The sequence below is a fragment of the Ptychodera flava genome, chromosome 19 (assembly GCF_041260155.1).
Source record: "Ptychodera flava strain L36383 chromosome 19, AS_Pfla_20210202, whole genome shotgun sequence".
Classification (NCBI taxonomy): domain Eukaryota; kingdom Metazoa; phylum Hemichordata; class Enteropneusta; family Ptychoderidae; genus Ptychodera; species Ptychodera flava.
Window position 1 is genome coordinate 18120279 of NC_091946.1, and position 13545 is coordinate 18133823.

General features: G+C 38.8%; 2 protein-coding genes across 3 annotated transcripts in view; one reads left to right on the plus strand and one right to left on the minus strand.

Annotated features, from left to right (window-relative positions):
- Positions 1-6685, plus strand: part of LOC139118775 (serine/threonine-protein phosphatase 2A regulatory subunit B'' subunit beta-like) — a 69898-nt gene extending 63213 nt beyond the window's left edge. For both annotated transcript variants that reach the window (XM_070682225.1, XM_070682226.1), the window contains 4 exons: positions 306-450; positions 1170-1319; positions 2048-2148; positions 3171-6685. In XM_070682225.1, coding sequence (XP_070538326.1) covers positions 306-450; positions 1170-1319; positions 2048-2148; positions 3171-3318 — 544 coding nt within the window. In that variant the 3' untranslated portion in view covers positions 3319-6685. The remainder of the gene's footprint in view (positions 1-305; positions 451-1169; positions 1320-2047; positions 2149-3170) is intronic.
- A 2153-nt stretch (positions 6686-8838) lies between these two features.
- LOC139118777 (E3 ubiquitin-protein ligase MSL2-like) lies at positions 8839-10215 on the minus strand. Its single transcript, XM_070682229.1, is given in 2 exon segments — positions 8839-9569; positions 9572-10215. Coding segments are annotated over 2 exon segments (1086 nt in total). The 5' UTR covers positions 10085-10215; the 3' UTR covers positions 8839-8996.
- Between the last annotated feature and the right edge of the window lie 3330 nt (positions 10216-13545).

Genomic DNA, 13545 nt, shown 5'->3' on the forward strand with positions numbered 1-13545 from the left:
AGGTTCTCTTAGGGGGCCCTTCCATAGATATGTGAAGCAAGTGTACCCCCTAGGATTATGTGGATATGTAACATAGTTGAGCATAGGCCTGGTGCTCTTTAGTCTTGCCCAAGCGGCCATTCAACTTTCAAACTTTCAAATTTCAAACTGTTGAAACTCACAAGCTTTGCACTTTACACCAGAATCGAAAAAGACAAAACCTGAGTGTAGTCCGCATCTATTTACCTGAAATTCTACCATCAATTCTGTCGTTAACATTCTGATCAGTAGACATGTTGAATTTCTGTTGTTTAAACTGTTCACAGCATAGAGTACTGGTTTCGGTGCATGGACCTTGACGGGGACGGCTTCCTGTCAATGTACGAATTAGAATACTTTTATGAAGAACAGCTACAGAAGATGGAAACCCTAGGAATTGAAACCTTGCCATTTGAAGACTGTCTATGTCAGGTACGCTACATTCCCCTAAAGCTATATTTTTACAAGCACAAGTACGGTCCCTCCACAAAAAGAGGAGAGCCGTTGGACCAGCATGTACCCAAATTTCTTTTGGCCATTTGCCATAGAGTCTACACCCATATACTGGTACAGTCAAACCTGTCTTAGCAGTCATCCTTACATCCTTAATTATAATCATGACTCTCAGGCAGTGCTGTGATATTTTCGTTGTTGCTGACCTTCTACTAGGAGGCCACTTCCGGTATGTGGTGACTCTGAGTTGCCACCTGTAAATTGCCCTGATATGGAAGACGTACAGTACCTAAGTACCAGTATGCTAGTCAACGTTTCTGATGGAATGGCAAAAAGTATTGATCATAAAAGCCACATATGGGTTTGGCTGGTATTTTATGCTTTTTTATGCAAATGCTCTTTCAGAGATGAAATGTCAGGATTTTCAACAAAATTATGACAATTATTTTTGCAATTTGTGTGTTTGCTATCAATATTCACATTCAGGGAGGGTACTGCATGAGAGTGGCACACCCTTTCCTCTGCAAAAAGACCAACCCATTTTTTTTTTTTTTGGTCATTTTCTCCTGGCCCCCATAAGTGACCATTATACACAGGTGTGGCTGGCTATACCAGTACAGTAGTTTTGATGTACCCATCCATCATTGGACACCAACGGCAATCGTCACCAACATTGTTATTTTTCTCTACCAACACAGATGCTTGACATGGTCAAACCTAGACACAGTGACAAGATATCACTGGGTGACCTCAAAGCGTGTGAAATGACACCCATATTCTTTGACACCTTCTTCAACCTTGAGAAATACCTAGATCATGAACAGAGGGATCCATTTGCATCGGCCAGGGTAAGTATCAAGCAAATCATTTTTACCAGGGAAGGTACTGTACTTCCATTATGTTGATGAAGTATATGTGGATTACTAAATAAATCAACTGTTACTGTTGAATATTCCGAAGATAGAACAGAGATGGATTTTCAGGAAAATCGCTATTATACCACGGCTTGTCTAATGCTTAATTTTTGAATGAACAGAAAATAAGGATTTGAGTGTCTTCTTTTAATTGTTTCTCAGAGTTATGTAACAGACAAAACAGTCATTTTGAAAATTGTTATGCAGGTATCACTTCAATTTAGCTTTACATTTACTCTTAGACTACATTTCTTTTACATATAATGTAAATTTAACCTATTTGATCTAGTTTAATCCTCTTTCTACCAGGCTCCATAGACAGACCACAGAAATAAATACAACTTGGGGGAAAGAGGATTAATCTCCAACAATTGGGGTATATCCGCCCTGTCCAGGTTAAATCCTCAAAATATTAACAAAAGATCTTTCAAATATCGTTTCACTCACCTTGTCACTGCTTGTTAGATCAACCACGTCAGTTTCCATGTTAGATTCAGTCGTATGTACATGGTAGGTAACAGGATGAATTCAAATTTTGATATCTGACACTCATGGAACCTTTCAATCATTTCACAAAAACTCAATAGAAAAGTTGACAGAATTTTTCCTTTTAGGTGCTTTCAGTATTTTATTAATCTGGTACTGCTTGCTGTTGTGTTTAGGATCATGATTATGACGGGCCAGAGCCCAGCGACTGGGAGAAGTACGCTGCCGAGGAGTATGAACTTTTGGTCGCAGAGGAAGGTGCAAACGAACCTGAATTGTGAGTATAGAATTTTGTGATTCTGGACTTTGTTTATTTGCCACGTCACTTTTGCTGTTGACTGCTAATCATGTTCTTGTGGTATGTAGAGATTGTGTTCACTGCATGATAATCAATCACCGACATCACTACGTAGATTTTGTTAGTCCCCACAGACAGAATCTGGGGGACTTATAGATTTGATTATGTGCGTCTGTCTGTCCAGGCAGATATGATCTCAGACATACTCAGGCAGATTTCCTTGAAACTTGGCACAAGATCAAGGACAACACACTATGACTATCATTTGCACCTCAAATTATCTTATCATACAATAAATTTGCGTGAGAACTTCTCAGACTTTGCTTATGAATCATCCCGAATCCGTACACAAATCTGAATCCATTTTGTATTATAAGTCGATGCAACATACAGCGCAAGATCACATGTATACCATTTTGCTCAAAGTCTCCTGAACTGATAATTAAAATGTTGTTTATAACACTTCAAACCCAGCTGAATCAGTGTTTGAAGTAATTAAAGTTTCAGCCAACCAACTGAATAATAGCTTTCATGACATAGCACATTTGCCCTCATCATATAATATCTACAAGATTAACAATTTCACCTGTTCCGTACGGTCACAAAACAATTCCAACACATAACGTAAATCAGGTGCATGCATGCATGTTCCAAAAAAAATATGCTGTTTAAGCTTTCCTGGCATCATGCAGATTTTTCTCAGACAACAGATTTTCCCAATGTACCGTTTCAAGCATGCAAATTTGGACTTCTAGAGAGGGAAATGGGGTGAAGAGTTAAGCTGCCTTGGGGGTGCACCCTCCCCCATTATAATCAGCCCAGATAATTTTTATGTACCAAAAGTGAGTTGGGAAGTGATTCCATAATTACACATGATCTGTAACCTTGTCTGTTGCCAAGTATTCCAGCTGTAAATTTACAATCCAACAGGTGATAGCCAGTGTGATATCTATTTGGAGATGACATAAGTCGAATATTTCTCTTGTTGTTTTATCTTTCAGGGATTATCCGGATGACTTTGAACCTGAAGACGAGGAGGATGAACTAGCCGCGGTTGATTCGGCCCAGAAACTGACTTTGAAGGACCCGCCCGAGAAAGCAAAATCAAACAGCAATAAACGCAGCTTAGAGAATGCCAGCAGCATTTGAAGGAATTGATTTTTAAAAAAAAGGAGCTGATATGAACATGGATGGTGTCAACAGTGTCAAGGAAACAAATCATTGCATGGATAAAGCTTTCTGTTGTTATGTGTCTACGGTTTAAAAAAAAGAAAGAGACCAGTTGGGTTGGTACTCATCTAGTTCTGCCAAAGTTGTTCAGCTGTCAGAGAGTTGCAAGGATATCTCTTTGATGAATGATGTTTTAATGTTAATGGGGATAGGAAGTGGTGATGGTTATGTGTCAATCCCAGGTTGACTAGGGAGTCAGTTATCAGTGTCAATCTCGAACTGGAAGCAGCTACCAGGCTAGCTCTGTAAAGACTGCATAGCTTACTGCTGATTCGCAATTTGGCAGACAAATGGGGACTGCCCAATATGTGTTGTGGGAAGTCGTTTCAGAAATGCTGCAATAGATGAGCACCATCGTAGGACAGGATTCCGTGCACATGTAACAGTCCTGTCACTGTCTGTGACTCGTGTATGTGTGCTCAGATAGGCCCATGACATGGTTCATTTGTTCTATGCTGTCAATTATTTGCGCTCATGTGGTTTGTGACTTTTCAATTTTATTGTCCCTGACTGTATGCGATACAGTAAACGTTCAGTGACATTCCATTACCTGGCTACATTTGTCCACACAGCCCAAAATTTGATTTGATGTCTCGAGCAATAATGAAATTTGCTTTTTGATTGTTTCAAAAATGGCATAGCTCATGTTGATATGTCATAAATCACCTGCTGTGGAGACAGAGTGGGAAACTAGTTTTCATGTGTGAAAAGAGAGGCTAGTATGTATGTAGACGTCCCTGCTGCTGTAGAAGTCATTGTCAGAGACAGCGCCCCCAGTGTTGGTATAATAATTGGATCACCGGAGCTTGTTTGAGCAGTTTGTCCAGTGCTGTGAAGAGTTTAACCATTTGGTTCAGACTTAAGAGAAGACTTTTCACCAAATTTGAGTGCACCAACTCTCAGGAAACTCAATATGGGAAATTCGGGTCTCACAAAAGCTGAATTTGATTTGGGATCAGTGGTTGTGATGGTGTCCTCTGTACATCTGATTGCCAAGAATCACAAAATGACTCCAGATGTACATACTTACAAAGGAAATGAGTCCACCATTATCACATTGAAGTCACAAATGTCTATCACAGCTAGATATGACCCTCTAGAATAAATAAATCTTACAAAAATATTAGGGGGTGGCATATGTGGCATGGTTGATGGTGTAACAAAGTTCTGTTCAAACTTCTTATCTCCCTCTCCCCCAACAGGAAGAGTCCTATCAAGGTCACACCATACAGAGAAACTCCTTTTATGTTTCTAAAATGGATGAATGAATGAATTTGCAATTTAGTTATAGTGTCCTCTTTTTTTGTTACAAATGAAATCTCACAAGAATGAATAGGGTGCTTGGCATAGCAGCGCAGCATAGATACACAGAGAAGATGGTAACCCTAGAATTCACAAAGCCTATGTCTTTTGTAAATCTTCGTCCAATAATAATTGTAATAGTACAATGACATTTTTAGGAAGAACATAACAAGGTTTTTTAACTTTTTTACCCGCCTTAACTGATGTACAATAGTTTATGTTTAACTTAAATTTCTGTGATGTGTAAATAAATGAGTCACAGTTGACGGAAGATTGTAGAAAATTTACGGAATTTTTAGTTCCTAAGTATTACGCTTGCATGGGTATTATGTGCGATGTTCTGGCGAATTCCAATTTAGGCATGTTAGGTCCTGTGCTGAGGAAAGCACCACCAAGGTGATTTTTTTAACAGCATGTGAACCATTTCCACCCCATTTCACTGTGTGGAAGTCCAACTCGGCCACAGAAAACAATAGGATTGGGCCAAACCATGTTCACTAAAGGGTAACATTGGAAGACTGCAACATGGTGCTGAGGTGTTCCAAGACCATTCATTCTCATTTTATGAGAAACCAAGCCCTGAAAACTCATCACCCGATCACATCACATAACAGCTTGGAAAAAGTGTAGCAACACATAAAGAGGCATATCAGTTTGTTGTGAAAATGTATTCTTTTGTATGTTATTAACATATGAATAGACAACTAAAAAGACAGGGGGTTGGCCCACCCCTCAAATCCCCTAGTGGAGAACACTGCATTTATGTTTAGATGAGTTAGAATGCGTCTACACATGCAGGTGGATCTTGTCAGCCTCTCTGTATGAGTTGATTCCTGGAATGCCAAGTGTTTTTGAAACAAAAAGAACTTTATCATTAACTGAAAACAAACCTGTGGGAGATACAGCAGCAGACTAAATATGTTGCATACATTTCAACTGAAAATTCCACTAATGGAAACAGTTTATTGCTGAACCATTCAGTATTTGATATCCTGTTTGACAGGGACGTAAGACACAGAGTTTGTATAGATATTGTACACTGGGTATTGCAATGTTCCAATGTCCTGGAATAAGGATTTAAAATCACTGTATTTATTTAGTACGAGTTGTGAAAGCCCCACATAACTAGCCACAAGTAATGAATTTTGTATGTTTTATGTGGCAAGCTTACTTTGCCAAGTATGGCTATATGTAGGGTATGATGAAATTCTAAAAACCTCTGTCAATTTAAGAATGTCACCATACCGTGCCCTATCAACATAAGGTATGGTGACATTCATAAATTTCTGCATCCAGTTCTTGCATCATTATCATGGTCGTTACTTTGTCAACTATGAAATTTTTGTGAGGTACAATTTTTGGTGGGGTAATATTTGAAGATGAACCTGGATAAACAGAAGTGTTTATCTTAAAATATTTGTTTGCGTCTGTTAAAAAATTACATCTTTGCAGCATTATGTCTAAAAAATTTCACATTTTGTTGTCAATGATTTGGGTGATATTGGCCCATAAAAGCAAGCACCTAGTGTACAGTGATTTGATTTCATTTTGCGCCACTCTGTAGTCAATGCTTCAGCTACCAATTGTTAACAGTAACTAATGCTTTCACAGGTGAAAATTGAATTGTATGGCCATTAACCTACCACAGAGGGTACATGGTATGGCCGGGAGCATGTTCTCCCCCTGTATAGTAGAGAGACAAAGACAATCCCTTTGAAGCACGCCCTCAACGACCCAAGCTATAAGTGCCTTTGTGTAGCTCAAGTCCACGCTCAGCACTGATATATGTTGGGCAACACATAAAGCTTCACCTGTAGAAAATGTAAACTATCCTCAATGGAACAAATTTGTAGAAAGCAAACTAAGATTTACAATTGAGAATTCATAGGAATGGCTTTGCAAGCTCTATATTTCTGTAATTGAATCTGGTGAATATCTTGCCTTTGGTATGGCACATTAAAAAGTCTGATTTGGGTCAACATTATCAATGTGTGTGATGTTTGCGTGTATTCCTTTTAGATTTCTTCATTGTAGGCTCTATCCCAGCAGGCTGAAAATTAACCAACATTACTGATTCAGAAATTAAATCGCTCTCAATGGTGTAATTCTCACAATTCAACAAGACAAATCTTTTGATCATGTGGGTACAACTGGTCACTGCATTGGCTGTTCCACATTTTTGTTTTTATGCAGTGACTTTCACAGAAGTGCAGTGATATTTATTTGCTAGGGAGATGTTAACAGTTTTATATGACCTGAATGGTGAAACTCCCCCCTCCATATGTCATCCTCAGAATGGGAGTGAGTTTACAATTTCAGACTTTATATATCAGAAATGGAAATGTGGGAAAACCTTTCAAGGTAGTACCTCCCTATACTAGTATACAACCAATTCCTAACCCTCTTGTCAGACCATTACCAAATCTCTCATTGTACAGGAAACTAAAACACTTTTATTCAAAAAATAGTCGCAGGAGATTAAAATTATCCGATACATTTGACTCAACAATATTTTGCAGCAATGGTACATCTATGGAGTCCCGCAAGAATAAAATAGTGGTATACATAAAAGAGATTTATAGAAGAACTCCCTGGTCAAAAAATACTTTGTAGACTCACTAAAGGTGTGAGCTGACATGACCAGGCCCAACTCAACCTGCAAAGCTTGTGCTCTATCCAACGGGGACACTGCATCACACTTTGAACCATTTGCACCATCTCTGAGAGTAAAAATGTGAAAATAGACCGCAAGCAATAGCGTGATACCGTGCCCAGCAGAAGGAAATGGATTAGATACTTCATCTCATCTGGCTGTATTTTTAAAAAACCCATGAGGAGTAAAGAATTTATTTTTTAGGTGCAAACCTTGGTCTGGAAGGAGAAATATTTATATGCATACAGAACCAATGTCAATCTTGAACATTGAATTGGAGATAAAATCACTCAAACAGAAATGTACAGCAAGACACATGACACTCCACTATTCTTGTCTTATTCAAGCTGTATTGTGACCACAGAAGAAAAAAAAAGACTTTCTCACAAGTAGAACTGACAAAGTTTACAAAAGTTACAGTAAAAGTTCCAAATTACATTTGTGTTGACAGCATTTTACTGTCATAATTATGCAGCAAAAGTTTCCTGTAAAGGTATGTCATTGTCTGATACAATATAAAATATGAAAGAGTTTCTACATTATCCCTTGAGTGTCAGATAGCAGTCATAAGACTGCCTTTTGGGAACTGCCTGAGAACAGATCTAGTCTATAGAGGGCGCTGTATATTCAAACCCTTTCACTGCACAGCCGGCTTACGTGTGTCCCAAGCAGCTGGTTCTGAACATGGGCTCGCACTTTGGCAAACATCTACTGGGAATATTATTTCAAAAAATGAATGTCAGCCGGTGTATACTGTTTAAATTCAAAATCAGCAGAAGTCAATACTTGGCTACGATGCCATCAATGGAATAGGGGATTCTTTGACTCAACAATCGACATACTCCCTCCACATGGCAAATATGCACATTGCTATAAAGCTGAGATGGCTTAACTTCATGAAGTTTGAAAACAGCTTTTTGACTTTGATGAGAGAAATGAAAGTGTGTCGATTTGCTGGGGTATGCAACATTTAGTTGGGTGAACAGAAAAGCAAACTTTACAAAAAAGAGGTAATACTGGGCTGGCAGATTATCAATATTACTGTAATATGGATGAATATTTCTTGCCTGGTGCCAGTAGAGTTGTTTTGCCGAGTGAATTGTCCAACAGTGGAGACAAGATATGGAGATATGGGCTCTTACAAAACACTTTCAGAGTCAAAGTCATGATATTATGTACCCCACCAGAATTCTACAGTTTCAATGTACTCAATTTGGTACCATGCACACGCCACGCCTCCCAACCATGTGGCGTCAGGTGAATGCAAGCAGTACAGCTGAACTATAAGCTGTTTATGGAAGCAATAAAATATAACCTGTGGACAAAACCATCACTTTTCCTTCCTCAAATTTCAAAACCTCACTGTCGCTTCTTGAAGTATAATGATTATCTGTCTAAAAGTAAGGTACACGTCTCTCAAGGGGCCACTATTTTTTGAAAAAATAATTGAAAAGCACATCATTGAAATATACTTACAGGGCAATCATTGGTTAAGAAAGGAGCGGAATAAATTCTTACAATATGTATATGTAAATAATAAATATACGGTGACTCAACAGTAAAGAATTACAGGCTCAAGTGTAAATAAACATATGAGGTTTGCTTCCTGCACACAGCTACAACTAGAGGGGTCGAGTACCCTTCAATTATCTGTTATATCTATCTCTGAATCACTATCTTCATCGGTGGTCTCTGCGATTTTCTTTGTTTTTGTTTTGTTTTTCACTGTGCCCTCCTTGTATGGGTTCTGGCAACCTCTACAGCGGCACTGGTTACATCCTTTGAACCCTACGTAGCAGGGGCAGCGTCGACTGTAACAAGTATATTTACCGGGAGAGATGTTCATATTGCCCGTCCCACAACGGCAGCCTTTCCGTTCAACTCTTTTGCCATCTTTCGGCTTCCGGCCAATGACAACAAGTTTCAAGTTTTCGGGCCTGTCTGGGTCCAATTCCTTGAACCTCTTTTTGTTTTTCTGGGTCTCCTGGGACATCGATGTTCGCTCATTATTTTTTTTCCTCTTGAATTTCATTTTTGTTGACACACTGTTTGACAGGGACACGCTGTATGTGTTGAGAGTATTGTTCATCGCGTCATCAACCTCATTGTGCGCAGAATCATCGCATTCGCTCGGGGAATCTTCAGCTTCATCAATCACGTTGGTCTGTTTCTTGGCGACCGCCGCCACCGGAACTGACGCAGTTTCGTCTCTGGGTTCAGCGCGGTATTCGCGTCTCTCTTGGGGACGGCCGTCAAGGCCGATATCGCCGTGGCCAGATCTAGACTGGTGGAGTGGGACCCGCTCGCCCTGTTGTTTACAATGGCCATGCCCTCCTGCAGGATTGCCAACGGATTACTAAAGCCGCCATTTGTAGTAGCCGCCAGATTCTTAGCTATCGGTGTGTCCGCGATAAATTCACACAACTTTTTGAAACACGGCAGGAGTACGGCCAGTTGCTTGTTCTCCTCAAATTTGTTGTAATCTTTGCACCAAGAACACGACGGTCGAAGTCTCATTTTCCCTCCTAGACACGATCGACAGACGTGATGTTGACAGGTCGAGTCTGTTGGCCCCATCGGATCGACGATAAGACTCGTGCATACACAACACGATAGGGATTGACGCAGGTACGGAAGTAGCCGGTAGAGATCACTCCATGACGTTGGGTCATCGACGTTGGCTTGCAAAACGTACCGACATGTGGAAATGTAGAGACTGGTGGCGTTCATTTTCTGATAAATCGTTGAAGGCAACTCACGAACTCTGCGAAATATGAACTGTCACGTCCCTAGGCCTCGCCGTAGCAAACGGAACCCTTGGGAGACGTGGGGATATGGTGCCGCCACTATCTACGGCGCTTCTAGGGTACCAATTACGTATGACGTCATTTTCCCGCGAGGTCTAGATCTCGTTTAGAACAATCTCGCGAGATAGCGAATACGCCTGCTTGAACCAGCGAGCCGAGAACGACGTTAGGGAGCCTTCAGTAATTACAAGGGGGGGGGGGTGGGCCGGGGGAATTGGGGGGAGGGTCACTTTTTAGAAAACAGTTCAAGGGGGAGGGTCACTTTTTATAAACCTATCTTGGGGGAAGGGTCACTTTTAACAGAAGCTGATATTATGGCCAAAACTTAGATTGTCCGTGTGATATTTCCTGAATAGGAAATCACCAACAAAATACGCACACACTTATAGACCACCATGCATAGTGAATTGACATTTGGTGAGATTCCAAAATCAAATTTCTTACACAACCATAGAATTGTAACCACTCTAGTCTAATCAAGAACAATAATCTTAATAATCAAGCATACATAAATGCACAGATTTATCTAATTTTGTACTGAAAAAAAATTATTCATAGTTTCATCATAGACCCCAATGCATAGTGAATCGACATTTTGGTGAAATTCCAAAAATTCCAAAATCAAATTTCTTGCACAACCATAGACTTGTAACCATTCTAGTCTTATCAAGAACAATAATGTGAATAATCAAGCATACATAAATGCACAGATTTATCTAATTTTGTACTGAAAAAAATTATTCATAGTTTCATCATAGACCCCAATGCATAGTGAATCGACATTTTGGTGAAATTCCAAAATCAAATTTCTTGCACAACCATAGACTTGTAACCATTCTAGTCTTATCAAGAACAATAATGTGAATAATCAAGCATACATAAATGCACAGATTTATCTAATTTTGTACTGAAAAAAATTTATTCATAGTTTCATCATAGACCCAAATGCATAGTGAATCGACATTTTGGTGAAATTCCAAAATCAAATTTCTTGCACAACCATGGACTTGTAATCATTCTAGTCTTATCAAGAACAATAATGTGAATAATCAAGCATACATAAATGCACTGATTTATCTCATTTTTTACTGAAAACAAATTATTCATAGTTTCATCATAGACCCCAATGCATAGTGTATGGACATTTTGGTGAAATTCCAAAATCAAATTTCTTGCACAACCATAGACTTGTAACCACTGTAGTCTAATCAAGAACAATAATCTAAATAATCAAGCATACATAAATGCACAGATTTATTTAATTTTGTACTGAAAACAAATTATTCATAGTTTCATCATAGACCCCAATGCATAGTGTATGGACATTTTGGTGAAATTCCAAAATCAAATTTCTTGCACAACCATAGACTTGTAACCACTGTAGTCTAATCAAGAACAATAATCTAAATAATCAAGCATGCATAAATGCACAGATTTATCTAATTTTGTACTGAAAAAATTATTCATAGTTTCATCATAGACCCCAATGCATAGTGTCTTGAATAACATTTGGTGAAATTCCAAAATCAAATTTCTTACACAACCATAGACTTGTAACCACTCTAGTCTAATCAAGAAAATTAATATCAATAATCAAGAGTACACAAATGCAAAGATTTACCTATTTTTGTATTGGAAAAAACTATTCATAATTTCATCATAAACACCATGGATAGTGAACCAACATTTTAGATGAAATTCAGAAATCAATTTCTTGTACACAAATGTTCATTTTACTTCCCTATTCAAGCAAAGTACATTTAAATACATTATCAAACATATATAAAATACAGATAGCATGTTTTGTGGGGGTAAATTGTCAATAATTTGCCTGATAGACTCCCATGTATTATGATTTGATATTTTTGGATGAAGCACTAAATCAGCTACATCTTGCCTTCCTATAGTTGCACAAAATATGGTGACCCTCCCTAAACTGTATGAAATACCATATCTCTTCAAAAATTCTTGCGTGATAAATTGCGACTGTCCCTCCAAAAACACCAGCCCTCCCCTCTGTAATTTGTCCCTAACATAACAATTGAACCAATTGTTATGTAAATTAGCTGATACTGTTTTAGTTATTCCCAGGGAGAATACCGCAGTGGTTGGGGGGGGAGGGTCAAGTTTTAGAATGTCGGACAAGGGGGAGGGTCACATTTTAGACAGGAGGATTGGGGGAGGGTCACATTTTACGGTACAGGTGTTCGTGAAATTCCCCCGGCCCACCCCCCCTGTAATTACTGAAGGCTCCCTTAGGGAGCAGTCATTACCTACGACAGGGGAGTAGGCAGAATCCATCTAGAGTCCGGAAAATTTGCGCAACCCGACTGGCCAACATAAGAAATCAACGTAACATCCTTGCAACGTGTCCTTCTTGAGTTAAAAGAGAAAATAGCAAATAAAAATTGCAAAAAAAAAATCATTTCTTAAATTTAGCAATCATGGAACTTCAAGGTTTATATTTTTGTCATAAGATATTACCACCGAGGAATATATTTTAGCTCCTATTGTGATAAAAATGCATTATTGTCATCATTAAAGTAGATCGATTGTTCATTTGATAAAATATAAAAAATGCAATTGATCCCTGCGACAATTTTTCAGCATATAGGTACCCTAGCTGTGGTGGCGGCGTTAACAACGTAAAAGTCGAAACCAGCACGTAAAAGTCAGAAATCCCGTCCTAAAACACCACAGCTATGGACCCACAGCTATGGGTACCCATGCCTGATCAATCTACAAAGTCCTTCCTCTCTTCAGCACTGTAGAATTCCAACAAACTACTTCTTCAATTTTTTATCATGTTTGTTGTAATCAGTTGCAATCATGGTTCCTTATTTATTTTTAACATTTCCAAACTTTTGATGAGGAGGGCGTTGAGGGCGTTGAGGTCAAACACAGTGACTTTCATTAAATGCCATATTGTCCTCAACAGTCCCTTTAATAGGGCCCCTCCCTGATCTCCTTATTATGTAGGATATCAACGCTTAATCTCCTACTAACTTTTTATTCTAAATATCTACAAGGTTGAATTAACTATTTATTCTAAGTCCTACACCACTGTAAATGAATGGCATCTATGGTGATTGGTACTTTCCCATGATGACATCTATGTACTTTGATAACCAGTGCCGTTTCTACATATGCAACACATTTATAGGTGTACACACACGGAGTATGGGTGAGAGAGAGACAGGGGACAGACAGGACAATGTAGTGCAGTGATTATGTGCATTGATAAGAATTCTCATTATTAATTATATTTCTTGCAGTCAGTCTACTTGATTTTTGTTTAGGGACAACTTAAAAAGATTGATGTCAGATAAATTGGGGGGTGGGGGGTTTCAACCCAAAATATTTCTATCTGACAGAAACAATATA